The sequence below is a fragment of the Salvia splendens genome, chromosome 9, assembly GCF_004379255.2.
Source record: "Salvia splendens isolate huo1 chromosome 9, SspV2, whole genome shotgun sequence".
Taxonomy (NCBI): domain Eukaryota; kingdom Viridiplantae; phylum Streptophyta; class Magnoliopsida; order Lamiales; family Lamiaceae; genus Salvia; species Salvia splendens.
Window position 1 is genome coordinate 23,601,111 of NC_056040.1, and position 26,526 is coordinate 23,627,636.

At 34.6% G+C, this 26,526-nt stretch overlaps 1 protein-coding gene across 1 annotated transcript; it reads left to right on the forward strand.

The window, feature by feature from the left end:
• The first annotated feature begins 13,604 nt into the window (after positions 1-13,604).
• On the forward strand, positions 13,605-17,766 carry LOC121748516. The gene is made up of 3 exons (XM_042142922.1): positions 13,605-13,617; positions 15,975-16,105; positions 16,464-17,766. Exon 3 carries the CDS (start codon positions 16,469-16,471, stop codon positions 17,237-17,239), a length of 771 nt encoding a protein of 256 aa, XP_041998856.1. The 5' UTR covers positions 13,605-13,617; positions 15,975-16,105; positions 16,464-16,468; the 3' UTR covers positions 17,240-17,766.
• Positions 17,767-26,526: the final 8,760 nt, after the last annotated feature.

A 26,526-nucleotide genomic window follows, 5' to 3' on the forward strand; every position in this document is an offset into this window, starting at 1 on the left:
TACCCTTCAGTTCTGAGATTTACTCCGTCTTGCAATTTCTTTCACAATGTTCACTTATTCGCCAGTTTCCTCGGGCATGTGATTGCCTCCTTCTTTTCCTGGACCTGGCGAATTTCTTCTATACACCTGGCTTAAGACATGTGTTAGACCCAGCAAATTCACGAATTTATCCCCTAGACCTATGCATGAAATTAGCCTTATAAACATAACTGTCTTCAAGGAACGTCACATTCCTTGATGTTATCACCTTGTGATTTTCAGGACAGTAGAAATCATACCCTTTAGTTTCTTTAGGATATCCCACAAAATAATATTTCTCACTTTTAGTTTCCAATTTATCAGTCATCATTTTCTTAACAAAAGCTGACAACCCCAGGTCCGGATATGGTTAAGACTTGCTTTCTTGCCACACCATAACTCATATGGTGTTTTCTCGACTGATTTAGAAGGAACCCTATTTAGAATGTAAATAGTCGTTAATAAAGCATGACCCCAGAGAAATAAAGGAAGACTAGCTAAACTCATCATGGATCGAACCATATCTAATAATGTTCGGTTTTCCTTTCAGATACTCCATTCATTTGTGGTGTACCAGGAGGTGTCCAGTCTGACTGAATTCCATGCGATTTCAAGTAATCAAGAAATTCTCGGCTCAAGTATTCCTCTCCTCGATCTGATCGAAGAGTTTTGATACTTTTCCCAAGTTGTTTCTCAACTTCACACTTAAACTCTTTAAATTTCTCAAAGGACTCAGACTTGTGTTTCATAAGATACACATATCCATACCTTGTCAAATCATCAGTGAAAGTAATGAAGTACGAATAACCACCTTTTACTTGAGTTGGAAACGGTCCGCACACATCTGTGTGGATCAACTCTAGCACATCATTAGCACGCACCCCTTTCCCAGAAAGTGACTTATTAGTCATCTTTCCTTTGAGACAGAATTCACAAGTACCATATAATTCAAAATCAAATGAATTTAGATAGTCTAATTTTCTCAATCTCGCTATCCTTTTCTCATTGATATGACCACGTCTACAATGCCAAAGATAAGTAGCATTATTCGTATTACATAGCTTAAGTCTTTTATTTTGCACATTGAGAATATTCCGTTTGCATTCAAGCATATATAATCCATTATGTAAAGAGGCATTTCCATAAAACAATCCATTATTAGAAAACGAGCATCTGCTGTTTGCAAAATGGAAGGAAAAACCTTCGATGTCCAACATCGGAATGGAAATAATATTCTTTGAAATAACTGGAACAAAATAACAATTATGTAAATCTAGTCTATGACCTGAGGGAAGATCTAATCTATAAGTTCCCACGCGTTCAGCAGCAACTTTTGCTCCATTTCCAACACGTAGGTCTACTTCCCCAGGCTTCACTTTCCTGCTGTCAATTAAACCTTGCACATTATTACAAATGTATGAACCACAAGTGGTATCCAATACCCAGGATTGTGAGTTATTCATAGACATATTTATCTCAATAACAAACATAGCTGAGCTCCCACTCATTGCACCTTGTGCCTTGAGTTTTGGGCAGTCTCTCTGCCACTCCGTGAAATTTGACCTAGTCAGTTTGTTTGTTTCCATCATACACTCATAAGATAAGTTTGACATATTATCTGAACAGAAAATAAAACGAAAAGCAAATTAGAAAAGCATGCAAAGATCACATTAACATCACTAATCGAACAAGGGTTTATTGTATTGATTAGCTCCCACTAATTTTGACATATATTATGCCCCCAAACATAAAATATGAATTTATATCAAATATAAATTTTAGTGGTCCAAGATCCAAGTCTATATTATTGCAGCCCCTGCTTTGGCTGATCACTACAATAATATCACAAGGTAGGCCTCCAAGCCAATTGCAACAACTATTTTGCAATTCTTGGTTTATTAATCCAATTAATATGCATCCATAAACTATTTAGATCGCTTTGACGTCACTAAACAATTTAAGCAAGTCAACCCTATCACACGATGCCAACCATGCATCTATGAATGAGCCTAGGCCTTGTAGATTTAGAGTAAACACTTTGGCGTAAAACTCATGGTTGAAAAGGCTAGGAACATCAAACAATTATGACGGACGATGCGTTTGTTTCAAAACAAGACTTATATTTTATGGGGAATAATTTTGTGATACTAATTGTCAATTTAATATCTAATATTAAAATCTTAAACAATTACTGGGCGCCGCCTACCCAGACATAGTATAACACGGACTACAAATACTGGGCGCCGCCTACCCAGACATAGTATAACACAGACTACACATACTGGACGCCGCCTACCCAGACAATAAAATGGTCTCTAACTACTATAGTTAAATAAATAAGCATAAATCAAATAGCATGCTTATCACATAGGATATCAAATAATGCTTAACAAATAAAATCAAATTTTATTCCCTAATTAAAAGTGGACTTAGAATTTATGTATTAATTCTAAATTAATATAATCACGTATTTAATATTAATTCCAAATTAATATTAACTATATATTTATTATTATTAGTATTCAGTAATCGAATTAATGAATTTAAATAATAATCTATAATATAATAATTGCACATGATTTAACGATTCAATTCAAAAACCTTAACCGCCTCCGCCTATGGATTCCCCTTCCAAAACGATTGATAGCCTCAATCGCGTGCGCAAAGTGATGAAGCTGTTGCAGATCATCGAAGTCGCCGCCGTCTTCGCCGCCATCTTGTGGTGTTTGCCGGCGGTTGCGAGAACTACTGCTGCGTGTTTGACGCACCTCTGCAACCAACAAGCCGCTTTCCTCTTCGGCAACGTGATCGTCATGCTGCTGCTCGCGCTCTGCCGCCAGAGCGTCGGCGGCGCCGGAGATGATCTCCACGATGATTATGTCAGGCACAGCGAGATCGCTTGCGCTCTGCCTCCGCCTGCGGAAATCGGTGATAAGCAGCTTGTTGCTGCGGATGAGACGATGGGGAATTCGCAATCGCAATGCGACGACGTGGCGGCGGTGATTGAGAAAGCGGCGAGGCAGATGAGGAAGTTACAGAAGAATCGATCGGAGTTGGCGAAGAGGCGCAAGGTTAAGGTGCGGCCAGAGCTCCAGAGATCGGAGACGGAGAATCGCCGGGAGACGGTGAAGGGATTTTGAAATCCAATTTTGATTTTGATTGAAATCCAATTACATTACGTAAATTTTGATTTTTATTGAAATCCAATTGCATTACGTAAATTGAAATCCAATTACATTACGTAAATTTTGATTGAAATCTAATTTCAATTTTCCAACTTGAAATCTAATTTCTCATGTGACGGTACATTCCCAGAATTCAAAATTTATTCCAATTACATTACCACGGTTAATCCACAAATAATTCACAAACAAAATAATTATGAATCGAGCCCTGAGCTCTGATACCACTGTTAGGAATTCTTGTATTCATCTAATGAGCGCAACGGAAATTGCAGACAAGAATAACAGATTTAGATTCATAATTATATTGTAAGTTGAGCATGTAATACACAACGGAACTAAATCTTACTTGTTGTTGTATTTTCTTCTACGATTGTGTCCTGCAAGTTGAATCCACTACTATCGAGGTCCACGTGTATTCTGATCCGATGCAGGAACAATTCCTCGGTACAATCATTCTATAGAGAAAGCTAGGAAATCTCTTGTGAACGTAGCACCGCTTTTCTCTCTTAGAGAATTAGGTTTTCTGTATCTTCTATTCTCTACAATAGAGCATATATATAATAGAATAACTATAACATTGGACCAAGCCCAATAGAATTATTTCCTATTAATCTAATCTAGCCCATTAATCTTTCATATTTAACCATCTATGTTATCTAAAAGCATTCATAACATTCATAATAGGCAGCCGCCCCATCTCCTACTACTTGGGATTTTCAAATACCACCTACACACACACATTTAGTTTTTTCTCTTTTTCTAGATCAACCTATGTAGGTATAATCAAGTTTTGTCCACACAAAAGATTACATTTAAGTTCGGAAACAAATCAAGAAATTCACGGTTAAGGACAAAGAATCTTCATGTGGAGAGAAGCGCAAGCCATCGTCAATTCTCTGGAGAATCAAATCGTAAGTTATCTTAATCTATGGATTCATGCTTTAGGATATAATTATTTTCATGAATTAAGTATTGTAGGGATCAGATCACTTAGGATTCACTAATTACCGGGACCTCTTTTGTATTACACCGCTACTGAGATGGATAATCTCAGAAGGAACAAGCCAAGTACGAAGAAGGAATCAAGATTACAAGTAACCTAAGTACTAACTAACTATCTATTACAGATAGTAAGCCCTAATCTGAACCTAGCTAATCACAGATCTTTGACCAGATCTGGAGTCCAAGCTCACACCGATTAGGTACCCTGCACACTAGATACACACGTTAGTAACATCAAGAACAGATCCTAAGTAGGGCTGTCAATTTTTGACACGACACGATAACACGACACGAACGGACACGAAATTAATGGATTTGGGTCAGAGCTTATTGGGTTCGTGTCCTTATCGGGTTGACCCGTTAAGAACATGAAAATTTCGTGTCGTGTTCGTGTCGGGTTCGTGTTATCCGTTAACAAATAATATTTTACTATTATTAATTCTTATTATTTTTATTTTTCAATATTTATTAAATTGTCTCTCATAGTCTCATATGGTCATATCTCATTTAAATCATTTAAATATTTAATCACTTTCCAATACGTGTTGTTATCGTGTCGTGTTGACCCGAAGTGGTTCGTGTCTGAGGGTAGCGGGTCGTGTTCGTGTTTGTTGTTATCGTGTTCGTGTCGTTATCGTGTCGACACGATAACGACCCGGTACGCACGATTTGCCACCCCTAATCCTAAGGGATATGGAAAAAAGTACAAGTAACAACAAGAAGTAAGTAGAGATATGACTCAGGTCACAACAACAAATACACCAGGCTAAGAACCTCCCCGCACGCTTGAACCACAAGTCACAAGATGAGAAACCGTCGAACTCGGGGATCAGAAACCCTAGTTTCACCAACCAACACTAGTTAATCCACCACGGTTCACAATCATCACAACTCTCAAAGATCTCACAAGCTTCTCGCTGAATCTCACACTCCAACTACCAAACCAAGTCGAATCTGAAACCATAGGTCAGATTCAATCCCAAACTTTGTAGGAAACCGAGAGAGTAACCTAACTTAAGATCTTCACCGATAGATCTAACTAATACATAGATTCATCGGAGGAACCAGAAGATCGAAGGAGAAGACCAGCGATAATCGCCTTTGGTGTAGAGAGAGAGAAGACAGAGGAACACATCTCCAGGTAGTGAGAGAGAGAGAGTAGAATAGAATGAGAGTAAACCAAAGGGGCGGAGTAACTTAACACACTCACCCAACAAAACCCTCAAAATCAACGGCTGTTGATGGTGATCCGACTGGTGGAGACACGTGGCGGCCATCCTATGAAACAGTTGATAAACTCGTAGTTTTGCAAATGTTTTGGATATTTGAAAGTGCATATTCTAGTGTTTTGTAGCACACTACTTGAGTTTTCATCCATTATCCCCTATGTTAGTGTTTTGATGAGTTTGTCGAGTTTTTGTAGTCACACTACTCGAAAACAGCTATGTCGGGCGTTTGACTGAAGAAGCAAGGGCGTTTTCACTGTCAAACCGGGAGAACTCACTGGACCCGGGTGTTTTTTGCTGAAAAATTGCCCGGGTCGGGCGTTTGACACGTTTTTGGAATCTCGAGCAAAATGCCCAGGTTGGGCGTTTTTACACTGCAGGTCGGGCATTTTGCTTATGCCTTACAATTGCTGCATTTTTCACACCGGATATAAATAAGACCTAGGGTTCGACTTCAAAAGGGATTCCACACGCCCAATAAGGGTTTGTCAAAGGTTTTGAGAGTAGATTGAAGAGACGAAGAGTTATAATCATCAACAAGTTTGAAGACGAAGACGATTTATCATTCAATCCACCCTTGGGAGTATCTTCATTAGTTTTCCTATGTCCAATTCAATTTTTATGGATTCCTCTTGTGAATTTGAGTTGAATATGGGTAGCTAAATCTTTTGTAGAGTTTTGGTGAAGACTACAATGAATGTTTTGATTAATTCAAGGACTTTTGATTACCTATGCTCTTGTGATTTCTTTGTTTCGTTCTTGTGCTTTTCCAATTCAATTGCTTAGCTACCAATTGGGTTTGTTGACCTAGTTTTTAGTAATCAAGAGATACCTAATTAGGGTTGATAAAAGAATGAACAACTCCTAGATAATTTACATTCGAGAGAAGGAATTCTAGAGTGAGGGCTTGAGCCTTTTGTTTTAAGGAGATAATTGTGAAGTATTAGAAGGAGACTTCAATATTAATGGTTAATCAACGAGTTGAGTGCACTCGAGAGGGGGCTTAGCCTAGACTAGCGGCTTTCCTAGTTATCCTAGAGACTTCAATTGGGTAATCGAAGTTGTTGAATTGGTTGCATTGTGTTCGTTGTAGTTGGATCCAAGGCATTACCTTGTTCTCTTATTTGAAACTTATCTTTTGTTGTGTGCTTTCAGTTCGTTTATGTTTAATAGTTTTCTAAAATCAAACCAAACTTTCCGGATTGTCTAGATAGTAGTTAAAGTTGGCTCAAGGTACTTGAGTTTGCACAATTTATCTCTGTGGGATACGATTGTAACACCCCAAAGAAATGACCTTAGTCGGAAATTGATTTTTCCGATTAGGAGACCGGAGAATCAGGACTCTTGTCGAATAATTTGATATTGAAAATAGTGGTTGGATATGTGAAAATGTGGTTGGTCTGTATATGTGCTAAGTATGTTGGTATGTGATATTGCTTGGTAGATGTTATGTGGAATTCTTGATGCTATGGAAACGTTAATTCAAAATTGAGAAGGAAATAAATTGAAATATCAAAGTGTATGATTAGAAAGTGATTAAATGAAAATTAAGTGTTAGAAAATCATATATGGTTGGAAATGAACGGAAATTAGAAGGTTTATAATCAGGATAAATAAAGTTTACAAATTAGGTTTTCGGCAATGTTTTTTTTTTATGCCGAGAGGGTTGAATAAATTTAAATAATAAGTGATAGTTAATGAGAGTTATTGTATCTTTCTAAATGAGTATTAAAAGTATAATATGAGTAATATTATGCAAGAAATTAGAATTTGTTTAATGTTTGTATAGGAAATTGATAGAAGGGCAAATTTGTAATTTCGCATGAATTACACTTCTCTAATGACTTGATCTACGTGTGGCGATTTTACTCTTGCAAGTAATACAATAAGATGAGTTCTTTTTAAGTATATAGAGAAGTCTAGAAATTTATTATATGCATGGGGATGTAGGATTATGCCAAATGGCAACATAATGTCCATGTATTAAAATAATAGTTGGAGGCACCTTTTAAGATCAAAAAAAAAATTGGGATTCTTCTTCCCAAATTCTTCATCAAAGAAATCGGCAGCCCCTCCCCAAGACTCCATGGCCATTTTTCTTCACTAATTTTCAACTTACATCGATGATATAATCTTATAATCGGGACAGTCTTGAGGTAGGACTACTTTCTTATCCTAATTTGCAGAGTATAAATTGATATTTCATTTAGTTTGAAATGTTTCAATTTCTGTTCTCATGACTTGAGTTATTAGAATGATCTACCTTTGAACCTTTGAATTATTGATGAATACATGATTTGTGATAGATTATGACATATTTTAATAAATTATTAGAAGCTATTGTAATCTAAGCATGTAATATGAAAGTATACCTTATGGATGGTTTTGGTAGTTCGAAGATCAAGCCTGATGATATATATATATATATAGGAGACAACTGAATAAGAAGTGGAAAAGAATTTTCTAAAAGTTATAAAGAAGATTATTAAATCCTTGTTTTTCTAGTCATCTGTTCCGAATTATTTGACATACGTAGGGAAGTGAAGATGTTTGTTTAACAATTTGTAAACTATTTTTGATGGGTCTTGTAGTCACCTGAATAATTTCGAGAGTTTTGGAATTTATTTCATATATATATAAATTGTTTAGAAAATATTGCCAGAAACTGTCTGATTTTGGTAGTTTGTGGAAAATGAAGATATCTCCTAGATCATTAGGAATTTTTTGAGTGAATCTTGTTTCATTGTAAAATAGACTTCATGGGGTATTTAAAAATGTTATATTAAGCCTCTAAATCCTTCCGAATGAATATAGAATTTTTTATGACAAATCAGTCCAGTACCGTTGTTATATTGTAATGTTAAAGAATAAGGGGGAAATTAAGTTAATAGAGCAAATGAAGTTATTTAGATGATTTAATAATGAAAATATGATATTGGGTAAATATGAGTTATTAATAGTTATGCTATTTATATTATGCATAAAGGCGAAGGAACTTATAGTGCGTTTTGGAGATAAAGGAGTGAACCTAGAAGGTAGAGAAGTATCAAGGTGAAATATGCTTATGTTCATAAGCCTAAGAGGTAGGATATCCTTACTATGAACTTTACTTATTTGGTTTGAACTATGTGAATTAAATGTATAATAATGTGTTATTCTATGTGATAATTGTATATCTGTCATTAGAAGACACAGATGGACTTATTATGATATTTATAAACCTGATATGAAATTCTACAAAGAAATGGTATAAATATAATTATATGATGATGATAGAAATAATATGGTGTGAAATGTGATAATATGTGTTGAAGTGTGTATAAATCACACTTTTAATTTTACATATATTATGTGGTTGATTGATATATGTTGATTGCGGTGAATATTTGGGTTATATGGTGTGAACTAAATATGGTTATGCGATATTTGATATTGATGATAGAATACGATATGGATATGTGATTGGTGCAACAGATATGTTTTGTATATTATATTCGAATTATTTGGTAGGATAAGATATGGATGTGTGATTGATGAAATTGATATGGTTTGCATATGATATTGTAATTATATGAATCATTCGACTAAAGAGGATCTGTGACGGTCTTGCCCTAGATCTGAAATCACAGTGGGACCTTCGGGTCAAATCATATTGGGACCTTCGGGTCAAATCACAGTGGGACCTACGGGTCATCATATTGGGACCTACGGGTCAATCATATTGGGACCTTCGGGTCAATCATATTGGAAATCCCGGGCAGATACCAGGCCTGATCCGTCACAGAATAATAAAAAGGAATTGAGAGGCATATGTATATGGATATGAAATTGTTTATGATATAGGTTGTGTATTATTCCTGATTATATGTATTTCGGTATATGAATACCTTGGTGATCGTTAAATGTGTTTGAAATGGGTTAACGTTTGCAATTTGTCTGCGTTGGTGTGTGGATAAGAATGTGACATAAAGTATTAATTGACTGAATGACTTTGGATATGGAAATAAGACGTGTGACAGATTATGGGAAATAATATGCTTATAAGATAAGAATAAATGAATAAATAATAATTAGCTAATTGAATAGATTAAGGAATTATATGGAAACATGTATTTTGTAAGTAAGTATATGAAGAATTATGATGCAATGTGATAGTATTGATATGAGATATTATCTGGAAAACACGGTGAACGTATAGATGTTGTAATAAAGTGATATGTGGTAATACAAGAAAAGAATGATGATATACGATGTCTTAAGAAATGACAACATGTGGAAGGTGGTACGGAAATTAATGTGTTGACGGGTAAAAGATTAATATAGTAAATTATGAAAGTGGGAAGTGCTAAGAATGAATGGTTATAAGTAAAAGATAAATAATGTAAAAGTCTCAATATAGTTTAGATTAGAGAATTGATTTTCATAGTTTTGATATATCTACTGAGCTGTGGAAAGCTCACTCCTATCTTCTTTTACCCCCTGCAGGTTAGAGTTGATAGTATGTCAGTGTGGTCGCGCAGCTTTGCAATTTTTGGCGGGTCACTGGTGGTCAACATGGTTAAAAGTCGTGGCATGTTGTTTAATAGTTCAATCTTTGATCTTCCGCTGGATAAATGTTAAGTTTTTAAATGTAATAGATTTTTGTTGTGCTTTTTAAGCTAAAAAGAAAATAGAAAATTTTCAGTACGGGTTGTCGATACTGAAATGTGACATCACGTATTCGGTGGGTTTACCTACCGAGTAAGGGGTGTTACAAGTTGGTATCAGAGCAAAGGTTTAGGCGGTTCTGGAAAGAAGTGATTCAGTAGCGTGTGTAGAAACATGCCACATAGAAGTAAATGTCTGTTAGTACCAGTGACCCGATGCAGCTGCTACTGTGTATTGGTAAAGAAGTTTGTCTAACGGGGATTGAACATATTATGTAGTTTAAAGATTGCCAAAGTACGGGATAGGAATTCCCATGTGACCGAGAAATTAGTTATATGGGACTGGCCACCCCATGTAGCTCGAATCTCGGTAGCGTCATTTTGGGGTGAGAAAAAAAAAAAGCTTTAAGAATGATGCGATTAGAATTGGTCAAGAAGAGATAATATTGTTTGTGATCTATATGTGTTGGTTTTTGAATAAGAATGTGATAATGTATATGATTTGTATAAATGGTGTGTTCGGAGGAAATGTTATGTATTATACAGAGGATATGATATCTGATATATAGTGTGATCGGAGGATCATACATGATATATGGTGTGATGGGTGGAAATGATACACGATATGCGATGTGATGTGATTAATATGTAATATGTGGTGTGACGAAGAATTTGATCAACCATATGCGGGTGCATTTTGCTTTGCACACATACCTGTGTTTATTGCTCAGCAAACTTGGGCAAATAAGTAAAAATATTTGATAATGTTGATTATAATATATTTGGTGATATGTATATGATTGTGTGCAGTAGCTTGTGGATAATATATATGTTTGAAAGGTGATATTGTTTGTGATAAGAAGGTAAATATGTGAATTGGTTGATACTTGATATAGTTGAATATGCATACCCTTAAATGGGTTATATATGCGCTCGAGATCGAGCTATGTGATGTGAATGGAAGTATGAATTCTGTATAGATTATATGTGTGCTCGGAATTGGGCAATAGGAAATATGATGTGATGCGATAAAGATATAAGCTAAGTAATTGTACATGATATAAGATATGTGATACAAAATGTGATCAGATTAGAATGTGAACTCTGTAAGAACTATGTGTGCGCTCGAAGACGAGCTAAGCGAATATGGAAATTTAAATGAGGATTTAAAAATGAAATGGAAAATGAAAATAGGTGCTCTAAGTGAGCTATAATATATATGAAATGATATGTCTAAAAATGTGAGTTTTAAATGAAATAAATATATGAGCTTGAAATTGAGCGATTTAAGGAAAAAGGGTACTCTGCTTGAAAGTATGGAATCCAATGAATCATATGTGTGTTGAAAGAATGTGAAATGTATTGATGACCAATATATGATGAAATTTGAAAATGAAATGTGGTATATGGTGCGACGGGAGTATTCGATCAGCCCATGCGGGTGTACTTCGCTTAACCCATATACATGTGTGTTATTACTAAGCACTTGAGACAAATGAGTGAAAATATTTGAGGTGATCGGTATGTATTTCTATATATGATTATGTGCGAACTAGCACATGTGATAAAATGTGTTATAATATGTGGACATATGAAACGTATATGATAAACGTGATATATGTGTGACTTGGGAATTGAAATGTGATGATATATGGTCTGATATGCCTGGATATATGGTCCATGTATTCAGATCTTGTTATATAAGTTTTTATTGAGTTCTGATACTAGTACTAAGAGTTCGACATTTAATGTTGTGATGATGAATATTGAGATGTGAATGTGTGGAACTATATAATGTTTTGGATGAAGTGATATATGTGACTGTGTATTCTAAATGGACTATACGGTGCTAGAAGTGAGCTATAGGCATATAATGTGATACGATGGAAAATTTGTGCTCTGCATGAGATAGATGAATGTGTTCGAAATTAAGTCATATGAGGTGAAATATGATATGATTGAAAGAAAGAAATTCATATGAATTATATATTTGAAAATGAAATTAGAATGCAGAAATGCTTATGCTCGATATATGATGGGATTTGAAAATAAATATGGTTGTTGATAAACACTGACTTGATATTTGAACTTTGTTGTGATTTGTTGATTTGATAAAAAAATGGGTAATAAGCGAAAATAAGTATAATGGAAGTGATATGTAGTGCAAGGCGACCTAAAATAAAAGTATGTGATACAATTCAGAGAAATGTATGTAACTTTGATGTGAATAAATGGTTGTGATAAGATAGAAAGCATGACGTGCTAAATGACTAATAAAAGATAATAATAATAATAATAATATTATTATTATGTGATTGTGAAATGTGGTTGTGTTAAGATTGTGATATACTCTTTGAATTAACTCACAATAATTTGTGTGGTATGCTATTATCAAGTTGTGCATGTTTACTATTATATTCTATAAATTTTATGAAGTGGCATAGGATTGTGACTTCGGTAAGTTTCAGGAAGTCAAAGTAAGATTGGATAAAGTTACATGCGATTATAAGAGATTGAATGATGTTATATAAAAGTACGAAGGTTGTGCGAAATTAAAAGATAATATGAGATTAGATGATATGATACGATAAATGTTTATAACTATGTAGATCATGTAAAATTTCGAGGACGAAATTTTTTTTAAGGAGGGTAGAGTTGTAACACCCCAAAGAAATGACCTTAGTCGGAAATTGATTTTTCCGATTAGGAGACCGGAGAATCAGGACTCTTGTCGAATAATTTGATATTGAAAATAGTGGTTGGATATGTGAAAATGTGGTTGGTCTGTATATGTGCTAAGTATGTTGGTATGTGATATTGCTTGGTAGATGTTATGTGGAATTCTTGATGCTATGGAAACGTTAATTCAAAATTGAGAAGGAAATAAATTGAAATATCAAAGTGTATGATTAGAAAGTGATTAAATGAAAATTAAGTGTTAGAAAATCATATATGGTTGGAAATGAACGGAAATTAGAAGGTTTATAATCAGGATAAATAAAGTTTACAAATTAGGTTTTCGGCAATGTTTTTTTTTTATGCCGAGAGGGTTGAATAAATTTAAATAATAAGTGATAGTTAATGAGAGTTATTGTATCTTTCTAAATGAGTATTAAAAGTATAATATGAGTAATATTATGCAAGAAATTAGAATTTGTTTAATGTTTGTATAGGAAATTGATAGAAGGGCAAATTTGTAATTTCGCATGAATTACACTTCTCTAATGACTTGATCTACGTGTGGCGATTTTACTCTTGCAAGTAATACAATAAGATGAGTTCTTTTTAAGTATATAGAGAAGTCTAGAAATTTATTATATGCATGGGGATGTAGGATTATGCCAAATGGCAACATAATGTCCATGTATTAAAATAATAGTTGGAGGCACCTTTTAAGATCAAAAAAAAAATTGGGATTCTTCTTCCCAAATTCTTCATCAAAGAAATCGGCAGCCCCTCCCCAAGACTCCATGGCCATTTTTCTTCACTAATTTTCAACTTACATCGATGATATAATCTTATAATCGGGACAGTCTTGAGGTAGGACTACTTTCTTATCCTAATTTGCAGAGTATAAATTGATATTTCATTTAGTTTGAAATGTTTCAATTTCTGTTCTCATGACTTGAGTTATTAGAATGATCTACCTTTGAACCTTTGAATTATTGATGAATACATGATTTGTGATAGATTATGACATATTTTAATAAATTATTAGAAGCTATTGTAATCTAAGCATGTAATATGAAAGTATACCTTATGGATGGTTTTGGTAGTTCGAAGATCAAGCCTGATGATATATATATATATATATAGGAGACAACTGAATAAGAAGTGGAAAAGAATTTTCTAAAAGTTATAAAGAAGATTATTAAATCCTTGTTTTTCTAGTCATCTGTTCCGAATTATTTGACATACGTAGGGAAGTGAAGATGTTTGTTTAACAATTTGTAAACTATTTTTGATGGGTCTTGTAGTCACCTGAATAATTTCGAGAGTTTTGGAATTTATTTCATATATATATAAATTGTTTAGAAAATATTGCCAGAAACTGTCTGATTTTGGTAGTTTGTGGAAAATGAAGATATCTCCTAGATCATTAGGAATTTTTTGAGTGAATCTTGTTTCATTGTAAAATAGACTTCATGGGGTATTTAAAAATGTTATATTAAGCCTCTAAATCCTTCCGAATGAATATAGAATTTTTTATGACAAATCAGTCCAGTACCGTTGTTATATTGTAATGTTAAAGAATAAGGGGGAAATTAAGTTAATAGAGCAAATGAAGTTATTTAGATGATTTAATAATGAAAATATGATATTGGGTAAATATGAGTTATTAATAGTTATGCTATTTATATTATGCATAAAGGCGAAGGAACTTATAGTGCGTTTTGGAGATAAAGGAGTGAACCTAGAAGGTAGAGAAGTATCAAGGTGAAATATGCTTATGTTCATAAGCCTAAGAGGTAGGATATCCTTACTATGAACTTTACTTATTTGGTTTGAACTATGTGAATTAAATGTATAATAATGTGTTATTCTATGTGATAATTGTATATCTGTCATTAGAAGACACAGATGGACTTATTATGATATTTATAAACCTGATATGAAATTCTACAAAGAAATGGTATAAATATAATTATATGATGATGATAGAAATAATATGGTGTGAAATGTGATAATATGTGTTGAAGTGTGTATAAATCACACTTTTAATTTTACATATATTATGTGGTTGATTGATATATGTTGATTGCGGTGAATATTTGGGTTATATGGTGTGAACTAAATATGGTTATGCGATATTTGATATTGATGATAGAATACGATATGGATATGTGATTGGTGCAACAGATATGTTTTGTATATTATATTCGAATTATTTGGTAGGATAAGATATGGATGTGTGATTGATGAAATTGATATGGTTTGCATATGATATTGTAATTATATGAATCATTCGACTAAAGAGGATCTGTGACGGTCTTGCCCTAGATCTGAAATCACAGTGGGACCTTCGGGTCAAATCATATTGGGACCTTCGGGTCAAATCATATTGGGACCTTCGGGTCAAATCACAGTGGGACCTACGGGTCATCATATTGGGACCTACGGGTCAATCATATTGGGACCTTCGGGTCAATCATATTGGAAATCCCGGGCAGATACCAGGCCTGATCCGTCACAGAATAATAAAAAGGAATTGAGAGGCATATGTATATGGATATGAAATTGTTTATGATATAGGTTGTGTATTATTCCTGATTATATGTATTTCGGTATATGAATACCTTGGTGATCGTTAAATGTGTTTGAAATGGGTTAACGTTTGCAATTTGTCTGCGTTGGTGTGTGGATAAGAATGTGACATAAAGTATTAATTGACTGAATGACTTTGGATATGGAAATAAGACGTGTGACAGATTATGGGAAATAATATGCTTATAAGATAAGAATAAGTATGAATAAATAATAATTAGCTAATTGAATAAATTAAGGAATTATATGGAAACATGTATTTTGTAAGTAAGTATATGAAGAATTATGATGCAATGTGATAGTATTGATATGAGATATTATCTGGAAAACACGGTGAACGTATAGATGTTGTAATAAAGTGATATGTGGTAATACAAGAAAAGAATGATGATATACGATGTCTTAAGAAATGACAACATGTGGAAGGTGGTACGGAAATTAATGTGTTGACGGGTAAAAGATTAATATAGTAAATTATGAAAGTGGGAAGTGCTAAGAATGAATGGTTATAAGTAAAAGATAAATAATGTAAAAGTCTCAATATAGTTTAGATTAGAGAATTGATTTTCATAGTTTTGATATATCTACTGAGCTGTGGAAAGCTCACTCCTATCTTCTTTTACCCCCTGCAGGTTAGAGTTGATAGTATGTCAGTGTGGTCGCGCAGCTTTGCAATTTTTGGCGGGTCACTGGTGGTCAACATGGTTAAAAGTCGTGGCATGTTGTTTAATAGTTCAATCTTTGATCTTCCGCTGGATAAATGTTAAGTTTTTAAATGTAATAGATTTTTGTTGTGCTTTTTAAGCTAAAAAGAAAATAGAAAATTTTCAGTACGGGTTGTCGATACTGAAATGTGACATCACGTATTCGGTGGGTTTACCTACCGAGTAAGGGGTGTTACAACGATACTCTTACTTGTTTTATGCTACACTAGCCCCGTACACTTGCGGATATTTCTCGTGTTAAAAATAATTCGAGTCAAGTTTTTGGCGCCGTTGTCGGGGACAATTTGTGTTTTATAGCTTAATATCGTGGTAAAGATAAAGATTACTACTCTAGATTTTATTGCTTTAATTTTTTATTTTATTTTTGAGCTCTCAGATATGTGTTGTCTTTTTCAGGTTGTATGCAAACACGCTCTAAGGGTCTACCTTTAGAGCCTATCGATCTTGAGATCGAAGCATCCAACAGAAGGAGAAACGCTTTGAAGAGGCTAAATCAACGGATCCGAGTTTCTTTTCCGATCCAGAGACGATCACCTTCACCAGTTCAAGAATCACCATCACCTACACCGTCACCAGTTCACTCTCCTATTCAGTTTGAGCCATATCCTCCTATTCTGATGGAGGAAGGAAACGAGAACAGAAACGGGAATAATGGTCCACCACCACCTCCTCCAACGGATGCTCAGCTTCAAGAGCAACTCGCAGCATTGCAATGGCGGTTAGATCAAGGGCAAAATGGGATACCAGTGCAGAATATGTTTACCTATCATGGGGTAGAAAATCCACCAGTTGACAACAACGTGAATGCTAACAATTTTGAGCTCGGGAGAGGACTCATTCAGATGGCTGAGAACAGTGCTTTTAGAGGCCGACCCACGGAGGATCCTAACAAGCATATCACCAAGTTTATCCAGATCTGCAACACGACGAAAATAAATGGAGCCACAGATGAACAGATCAGATTGAAGGTGTTTCCTTTTTCTCTAGAGGATTATGCCCGGGATTGGTTGGAGAGTATGGAGCCCAACTCCATTCACACGTGGGATGCCGTGGTGGAGAAATTCTTAGCAAAATACTATCCCCCAAGTGAAGCTTTGAAGAGGCAGTCAGCGATTCTAGCGTTTGAAATGACTCCTCAAGAGAGTATCCGAGGAGCTTGGGAAAGGTTCTAGAGTCTATTGAAGCGGTGTCCTAATCATAGTCTAAGCCAAACACATCAAATCCTTGCATTCTATAAGGGGTGTTTGCCTGAAGCAAAGAGCGAGCTAAATTGGAGCGCTGGGGGATCACTGCTAAAGATCAGTGAAGCGACAACAATGGAAGTGATCGAGAGAGTAACCTCGAATGATAAAGGTTGGAACAACTAGAGAAGCAAGGTGCATAGAGTAGCTTCTGCATCAGAGAGCAATCAAATGGATAGTATGTCCAAGCAGATGGAGTTCATTCACAAGAAGTTAGATCTCATGCGGTTAAGCCCGATGGTGCAGGAGTATCAAGAGGGTGTAGATGATGTCAACTACATACACCAAGTGGACAATAAATACTATAACAACTCCTGCACCAACCAAGGGGGTGGTGTTAGGATTGGTATACTGAAAAGCATATTTCGAGCATGTTGCACGGATAGAATTGCTTGTATACAATAAACTCTACAATCCACTTTTATCCCAAGGCGAGAAGAAGTAATTTTGTCGCATTGATATTTGCTTGTGCATTTATAAGATGTATCTCAAACATTTAAATGTATAAGAAGCAAATAAGTCTAATTCTTCTACATAGTAGACTGGTCGTGAACGACGTTCACAGAAGGTGACGCAGTCGGTTCTTTGTATAAGAGAAAAATAATTTCACAACCTAGATAGGCTTTGGCTACCTATCGTGAAAGGTTGCAGTGTTAGTCCGCATGTTTCCTTACCTTTGGAAATAAACGACACTGGTGTGGTATAGCACTGAAGGATCTAAGAGTTGAGACAAGTCTTTCTTGCTATTTACTGAAAGACGAGGTCTCGGTTATTGTTATTTCTTAATCATTGTTGATATAACATTGAGCATACGATATTGATTATGCACTACTTTGATTTATCAAATGGTGCGGATTTTTCACAATACAAGAATCCTGATATCTTGGGTAGTGGTGATTAATGTCTAGAGGTGCTGGTATTGTTATTGCAATGAATCGTGTGCTGGGTGAGTCCAGTTTGATAATATCCTCAAGAGGTGTTCGAAAAAGGTTTTATTATTCAGAAACCCGACCGGTTGGAATTTATTCCAGAATAATAAATAAATATTTTGAACTAGACAACTCTTGGAAAAAGATATTAATTAATTAAAGTCAAATAGCAGACTTAAATTAATTAATGGATATTTATATCTTAAACACGGGAAATAATAAATTAAAGAGGTAAAGCCTGGATTAATCATAATTTGGGATTGGACGGGCAGTCAATATTATTATACTATAGTGGATGATAATAATATTCTATTGAACTTGTATTAAATTGGGGCTCAATTTAATTAGTAAAAGTCCAACAGGTTTGGCCCAAGTCCAACCTCCATGGATCCCTAATCTGGCCCATCATAACTCTATATAAAGGAGACTAAATAGAAGACAAAATTAATGAATTTAATCATTAAAATTCGTGCTCCCTCTTTTCCTAAGGAGACGGAAATTTTCATTCCCTTTTGGTGGGAATTCTGTCTTCTGCTTAGTCAAGCCCTTTTCGATTTTGACAAGCTTTGCCCACCCAAAGGTCATTATCAGAGTTCGGGATACAGATTAGAAGGTTTGTGGTTGAGCATGAAGAACATCACGTGGAGAAGGCACAAGCAATCGTCGATTATTTGGAGAATCAGATCGGTAATTCTAAACCGTAGGATTTCATGAATTATGGTTAAATTCCTTAAGCATGAATTAATGTGCGTTCTAGCATGCAATTGATTGTTTAACATGTGAATCAATTAATCTCATAATCGGTCAAATAGCTCTGTAGATCTGATTTATTTGTTTATGCATGTCTTCCGCTGTGCAATGGGCTCCAATATCAGAGCCAATTTTTGGCTCTGATTATGTGGATTAATTTCATGTTATATGAATTGCTTGAAAGCATGATTTTCTTCGTTGCGTGTTGTTTCGTATGAATAATCATAACGTATGAACGATGAACCGGAAAGCAGCGTGAATTTGCGTGCTGCGCAAATTGAATAATTTGGGAGAATTAATTCTTTAGAATCCTATCCAATTTTGTAATCATTACTTTATTAATCACTTGCCTGGATAATGTTTATATAATTGGGTGTTTGTATGTTTGCGGTTTGTGCGACAACATCACTGGTGAATTATATTGGAAACTTATGTAATGATTACTTGCTGATTTCGCGTAATGAAATCGATCTATTGATTCTTGATGTCAATTGTAATCAAATTGATTATCGCGTTGTGAATCGCGGAGGCTGTACAGCAGCGCCTTGTGCAACGATCACGACGGCGGCGATGGCTGCTCGGGTTGATCGTGGCAGCAGAGACAGGCGACTTCGTGCAGCAGCTTCGACAGCAGCGACTGCAGGCAGCAGCAGCGGCGGTCTGGCGACGACAGGTGCGACAGCAGCGTCGGAGATCGCCAAGACAGCAGCCGCTGCGCAGGCAGCGTCGCAGCAACAGGCATGGACGGAGAGGATTTCCCGGGCTCGAGCGTCGACGGAGATGGCTGCGTTGTGCACAATTTGTGACAGCAGCGACGTCTCCGAGCAACGACAGTTTTTGTTCGAGTGGGAGCCGAAGGTGGGGTGCGTGCAGCGGAGATGAGGACGATGCAGCAGCGACGTCGTCACGCAGGCAGCAGCGGCGAATTTCGAGTGGGAATACGACGACGCAAGATTAGGTTCCCTATGCGTGACGTCGTTTAGTCTCGTCTCGTGACTTCGCTTTCCAAATTTGATTAGGGTTTCCAAATCCTTGATTCAATTTGGAAATAATTCAAGATAAATATGGAAATAAGATTTGGCATATCTTAAATGGATTATCTAAAATTTAATATTATTTAAATTGTGGATTAGTTGAATTTTATCATTATTTTATGGATTTGAATGGATTTAATTCTATCTAGATAAATCCTAGATAAATTTTGATAACAATAATTAATTTTATTTTGTCTTATGGATTTATATAGATTTAATTATATGTGAATAAATCCTAGATAGACTAGATAAATAATTAATTATATTTGGATTTTATCCTCATTTTATGGATTTAGATATATGTAATTATATCTAGAGAAATCCTAGATGAATTTGGATGAAAGTAATTAAATTTATTTACGTCATGTGGATTAAGATAGAGTTTATTCTATCTTGGTGAATCCTAGATAGACTAAGATAAATTTTAATTATGTTTAACCATATCTTATAGATATTGATAGATTTATATCTATCTGGAATATATCTTAGTAGATTTGGATAATTAAAATCCATGTTTATCTTTATCTTGCGGATATTTATAGAATTAATTCTATTTAGAAAATATCCTAATAGATTTTGATAATTAAATTTAGCTATATCTTATAGATATTGATAGATTTATATCTATCTAGAATATATCTTAGTAGATTTAGATCATTATTAATCCAGTATTGTAATTATCTTTTTGGATTTAAGATAGATTTAGTTATATCAAGATAAATCCTAGTTGAGTTAATTAATATTAATTCTAGTTTATCCTAATCTTATGGATATAAATAGATTTATTTCTATTTAGAAAATATCCTAGATAAATTTGGATAAAGATAATACAAGATAATCCTTATCTAATTGGATTTTGATAAAATTAATTTTATCTAGTATGAATCCTAATAGATATGATAATTCTAGTTTCTTATTCTAAATAATCTAAGATTGTTTAAATCTTAGAATGATTGGATTTTATCTTCGTCTTATGGATTTGGAGAAATTTGTTTTTATCATGAAATATCCTGGTAAGATTTAGATAATGATAATCCAAGGTCAGTTTTATCTTGCAGTTTAGGATTTGATTTTATCCATGTAAAATCTAGACTAATCCTAAGAGGATTTAGATAGATTCCATTCTATCTAGATAAATCCTAAATTAATTTGGATAGTCATTATCCAAGTAAATCGTAGCAAATCCGAAATTCTTATTTTGGATAAGATAAGGAATTAATTATTTAATTAAATCTCCCTAGATTTATTAAATAATTTCAATAATTATCCAGTGAGATTAACTATCATATTATTAAATGGATTTATCTGTTTATTTGGTGATTATCTGTTTTAAGTGGATTGTCTGCCTCATCTACTTATGTGATAATTATGCAAAAACCATGTTTAAAATGACTAAGCGATAATTACAACAGTGCGTTGTATATGGTCTCCATAAATTGGTCTATATACGAAGCCGTTTCTAATATTATCGCGACCCACCTTAGTGGGAGCAATAATCCTACGAAATAGCAAGTTCATAAGTTTAGACTTCTTAATGGTAAATTGTTTAAACTGAAAGCATGTTTCTAATATTATCGCGACCCACCCTAGTGGGAGCCATAATCCTACGAAATTGCAAGTTCATGTGTTTAAACATATTTACAAGATAGCTATGGAATTTTGTTAGTGGCGTGCGACCTTCCCTAGAAAGAGTATCAAAACAGAAACGAAATTCCTAGATGCTAATATTTATGGTTAAAGCTTAGGTAATATTTGGCGGCCATGCCACCTTAGTGGTCTCTGAACTATTCGTCGGTATTGTGACCAGGAAATTGTTGGAATCCGAATTTGTACGACCTCCCTAGAGGCATACTTATTTTGGTTTTGACAGTTGCGAGATACATACATTGTTTTGTGGTTGTTTACAATTATGTATCAAGCATAGTATGTGATAAATAGTTTTATTTCTTCTCAGCCAAAATTCTTAATAATGTCTGCGAACCTTAAAGAAATCAAACTCGAAGGCCAAAATTATGTAGACTGGAATGTTAAATGGATAAGATTCTCATTGCTGAAAAGTTAAAGTTTATACTCACCAATTCATGTCCTTCATTTCCTTGACAAAATTCTACAAAGAAAGTTTAAGAATGCATTTTATGCGTGCACTTGGCAAGTTCTTTGAGATAGAAGGTCAAACTACTTTCTTTTAAGTAGTAAGACACGTCTTGGTTTATATTGATGAAAGAGGGATATCCAATGAAGACGTTGTCCAGATTCTGTTGAAACATCCAAAAGAGTTAGAATATTTTGAAGAATCTTCTGATTCAGTTACTCAAATAGTTTCTATACTCAGTTCATCGCCAAATGTAATAAGAAGTGAGTGCAAGAAGGTTGTTATTGAAAAGTTGGAAACCTTCAGCATCGTATTCACTTTATTATTTTTGGAGGAAGATAACATGATAGTTGACGAATTCATTAAGGCTGCATCTTTCCTATGTCTTAGTTCAATCGAACAGAAGACTAGCAATGGAAAGAGGGAAGAGCTGAATTGTCATCAATGAAAGCTATAAAGGCACAAAAAATTAGGTGAAAATGCAAAAGAGAAGATGTATTGTGAGTCGGATTGACCTCTTCTACAGAAGGACAATGACTTAGATAACAATGCAATTTCTAAAAGAGAGATCTAGATCCAGTTGGGCAGTTGTTGCAGTGGGAGCTATTTTTTATGCTCACTTTATTGTTTTATTTTGATGTATAAGACTGTTTTATTGGTACAGTTTAGTTTGGAAAGAATTCAGTTTCAGTTTCTAAACATGTTAATGATTAAATGATGTTCGATGTCATTTGATAATGCGTGCATTATTGAGAAATGTGGATCGAATATCTATCATAGTACCATAGAAAAACAAATTATACATCATAGTATCTAAACAATATAATTACAAAAAGATTGAGTTTAACACCACAGTTCAACTTCTTAAACAATGAATGATAAAGTATTTATGGTACTTAATCATAAGGCCAAGAAAGTACTTAGTAATTGTTCAAACTAATTTTACCTAACTCAAGTGACTATCAAGATTTTAACAACTTGTTTGTTAAATAGCTTAAAGGTCAAGTAAGTCTGGTTGATGCACTATAAGTTAGAATCCTTTGGTGGTTCAAGGGATTCAGAATACTTATAGAGATGAAACATAGAAAGACTAGTAAGTCTCAATGGTTTACACCATAGGAGACGAGCAAATGAGTTAAGATCAGTAGTGGGAGTTAAATCCTAGTTGACTACTCCAAGCATTCTTCTAAAGAATGGGATAGTCATATAAGAAGATATCGAAGTCTCTTGAAGACAAGTTCGATAAGTGAACAGTTTTACTCAATAACACCTTATCATTGATGGGATATACGTTGGAAACAACGAGTTATACCTTAAAGAAACTATCATAACATCAGTACCTTCTACAACACACGAGTTGTGGACTAGAGCCAAGTTTAGTCCAGCACATCTCAAGGTGTGGAGTTATTCCAACACATGTTTTGGAAAAGGTATCCAAGTAATTGGAGTTGTGTACTGAGGTATGTTTTAAGGTTGTCCCAAATGATAGAAAAGGTACAGGTTCTATAATCTTCACGGCAACATATGTGTTTATTTACACGAATACTAGATTCTTTGATGAAGATTATGAGGAGAACTACAAGCCTAACAAACATGATAATTCTCAAGATAATGAGAATATCTATTTTCCATCTTAACCAACAAGTCATACCATTAGAAACTTATGCACTAAGAAAATCAACGTTTGTACCTAAGATTGTAAGAGTCGTGTCATAGTGGGAGCGTTCTTTGCGAACATAATAAGTTCTTGGGTCTAAAAGAGTCTTAAGACTCAGTCTTAGATCAACTTGAACATAATCCATGTAACTACAAGGACGCAATGACTTATTCAGATAATCATTCTTGATAAGATGATAGATTCTGAATAACAATCTTAAATAGACAAGAATGTTTGCAAGACTTGCGATACTACCCATAGACTATTTCAGTCAGTGGGAGCTAGTGGACCTGCAAGTGTAAGCATGGATCTCAAAAGGCTAGAATAATGGCAAAGGGTTATACCCAGAGAGAATTATATTCTCGCCTGCCATTTTTACCTAAGTCGATCTGTATATTTTCTATTATAGCCTACATAAATTAGGATGTATGTACTATGATTGTCAAGACAGTTTTCTTTAAGTAGAAGCCTTGAGGAGATCATCTGCATGGAACATCTTAATGGTTATGTAATCCAGGGCAAGAAAGTTGAAAGTGTACTATATTTGGTATTCTTGGTACTCTACGATGATGACATCTATAAAAGTTGATAAACAACTAAGAGGGTTATCTAGCGTAGGAAATTGGTCGTCTACCCAGTTTAAGGATGATGGATTTAAGCTAATCTAGTTACATTCTAAGCATCTGTGTCATTAGATTGCTAGAAAAAGAATGTATGTTTTCTTAAAGAATCCTACATCTACACAATACATAGACACTTTAGCATTGAAAATTCTAAGAAAAGGTATTTCTTTTTCTAGACGGAATTATTTTGTCTCTAGTCAAGTGTTTTTCGACATTGAATGAGATCAAGAAGAATGAGACAAGTTCCATTATTGGAAGTCTCATATATGCTATGATGTGTATTAAGTTAGATATTAGCTTTGTCGTTGGCATAGAAGCATCATATCATTTTAACCATGGCCAAGGACATTGGATTGGGTAAAGAATATACTATAGTACTTGAAGAAGACTAAACGGTATGCTCTAGTTTACCAGACATCCATGTTATGTCCTTTAGGTTACATCGACTCGATTTTATAATTGATTGATGATCGAGTTATTCTCTGACTATGTGTTAACGTTAGGAGTTGAAAACTGAGTCATGAAGGAGTGTGATTACATCACAGACTCTATCATGAAAATTACAAGTGTAGTTTCTTTGGAAACTGCTAAGGTAGTTGTTCATCTCAGTAATTTCCTGATAGCTTTGATCTTGAATCCGAGTATGCCTATGAGTATTATATTTTGTTATGATTACTCTAGCTAGGTGTCTAACTCGAGGGAAACACGATCTGATAAAGCTAAGCAATCACATAGAGATGAAGTATGAAATTAATTAAGGATTAAGTGCGCAGCAAGACGTTATGGTTTCCAAGATATCATCAGAGAACAACCTGGCAGAACTTTTCACAAAATGCCTATATGGCAACATGTTTTACACATGAAAAGTACGGCAATTCGATGTATCATGGCCCGAGATCTGCTTAGAGTATAAGTGGGAGAGTGTTGGCAGTGGGTATACTCGAAAGCATGATTTTGAGTATAAGTGGGAGATTGTTAGGATTGGTATACTGAAAAGCATATTTCGAGCATGTTGCACGGATAGAATTGCTTGTATACAATAAACTCTACAATCCACTTTTATCCCAAGGTGAGAAGAAGTAATTTTGTCGCATTGATGTTTGCTTGTGCATTTATAAGATGTATCTCAAACATTAAAATGTATAAGAAGAAAATAAGTCTAATTCTTCTACATAGTAGACTGGTCGTGAACGACGTTCACAGAAGGTGACGCAGTCGGTTCTTTGTAGAAGAGAAAAATAATTTCACAACCTAGATAGGCTTTGGCTACCTATCGTGAAAGGTTGCAGTGTCAGTCTGCATGTTTCCTTACCTTTGGAAATAAACGACACTGGTGTGGTATAGCACTGAAGGATCTAACAGTTGAGATAAGTCTTTCTTGCTATTTACTAAAGACGAGGTCTCGGTGATTGTTATTTCTTAATCATTGTTGATATAACATTGAGCATACGATATTGATTATGCACTACTTTGATTTATCAAATGGTGCGAATTTTTCGCAATCCAAGAATCCTGATATCTTGGGTAGTGGTGATTAATGTCTAGAGGTGCTGGTATTGTTATTGCAATGAATCGTGTGCTAGGTGAGTCCAGTTTGATAATATCCTCAAGAGGTGTTCGAAAAAGGTTTTATTATTCAGAAACCCGACCGGTTGGAATTTATTCCAGAATAATAAATAAAGATTTTGAACTAGACAACTATAGGAAAAAGATATTAATTAATTAAAGTCAAATAGTAGACTTAAATTAATTAATGGATATTTATATCTTAAACACGAGAAATAATAAATTAAAGAGGTAAAGCCCGGATTACTCGTAATTTGGGATTGGACGGGCAGTCAATATTATTATACTATAGTGGATGATAATAATATTCTATTGGACTTGTATTAAATTGTGGCTCAATTTAATTAGTAAAAGTCCAACAGGTTTGGCCCAAGTCCAACCTCCATGGATACCTAATCTGGTCCATCATAACTCTATATAAAGGAGACTAAATAGAAGACAAAATTAATGAATTTAATCATTAAAATTCTTGCTCCCTCTTTTCCTGAGGAGACGGAAATTTTCATTCCCTTCTGGTGGGAATTCTATCTTCTGCCTAGTCATGCCCTTTTCGATTTTGACTAGCTT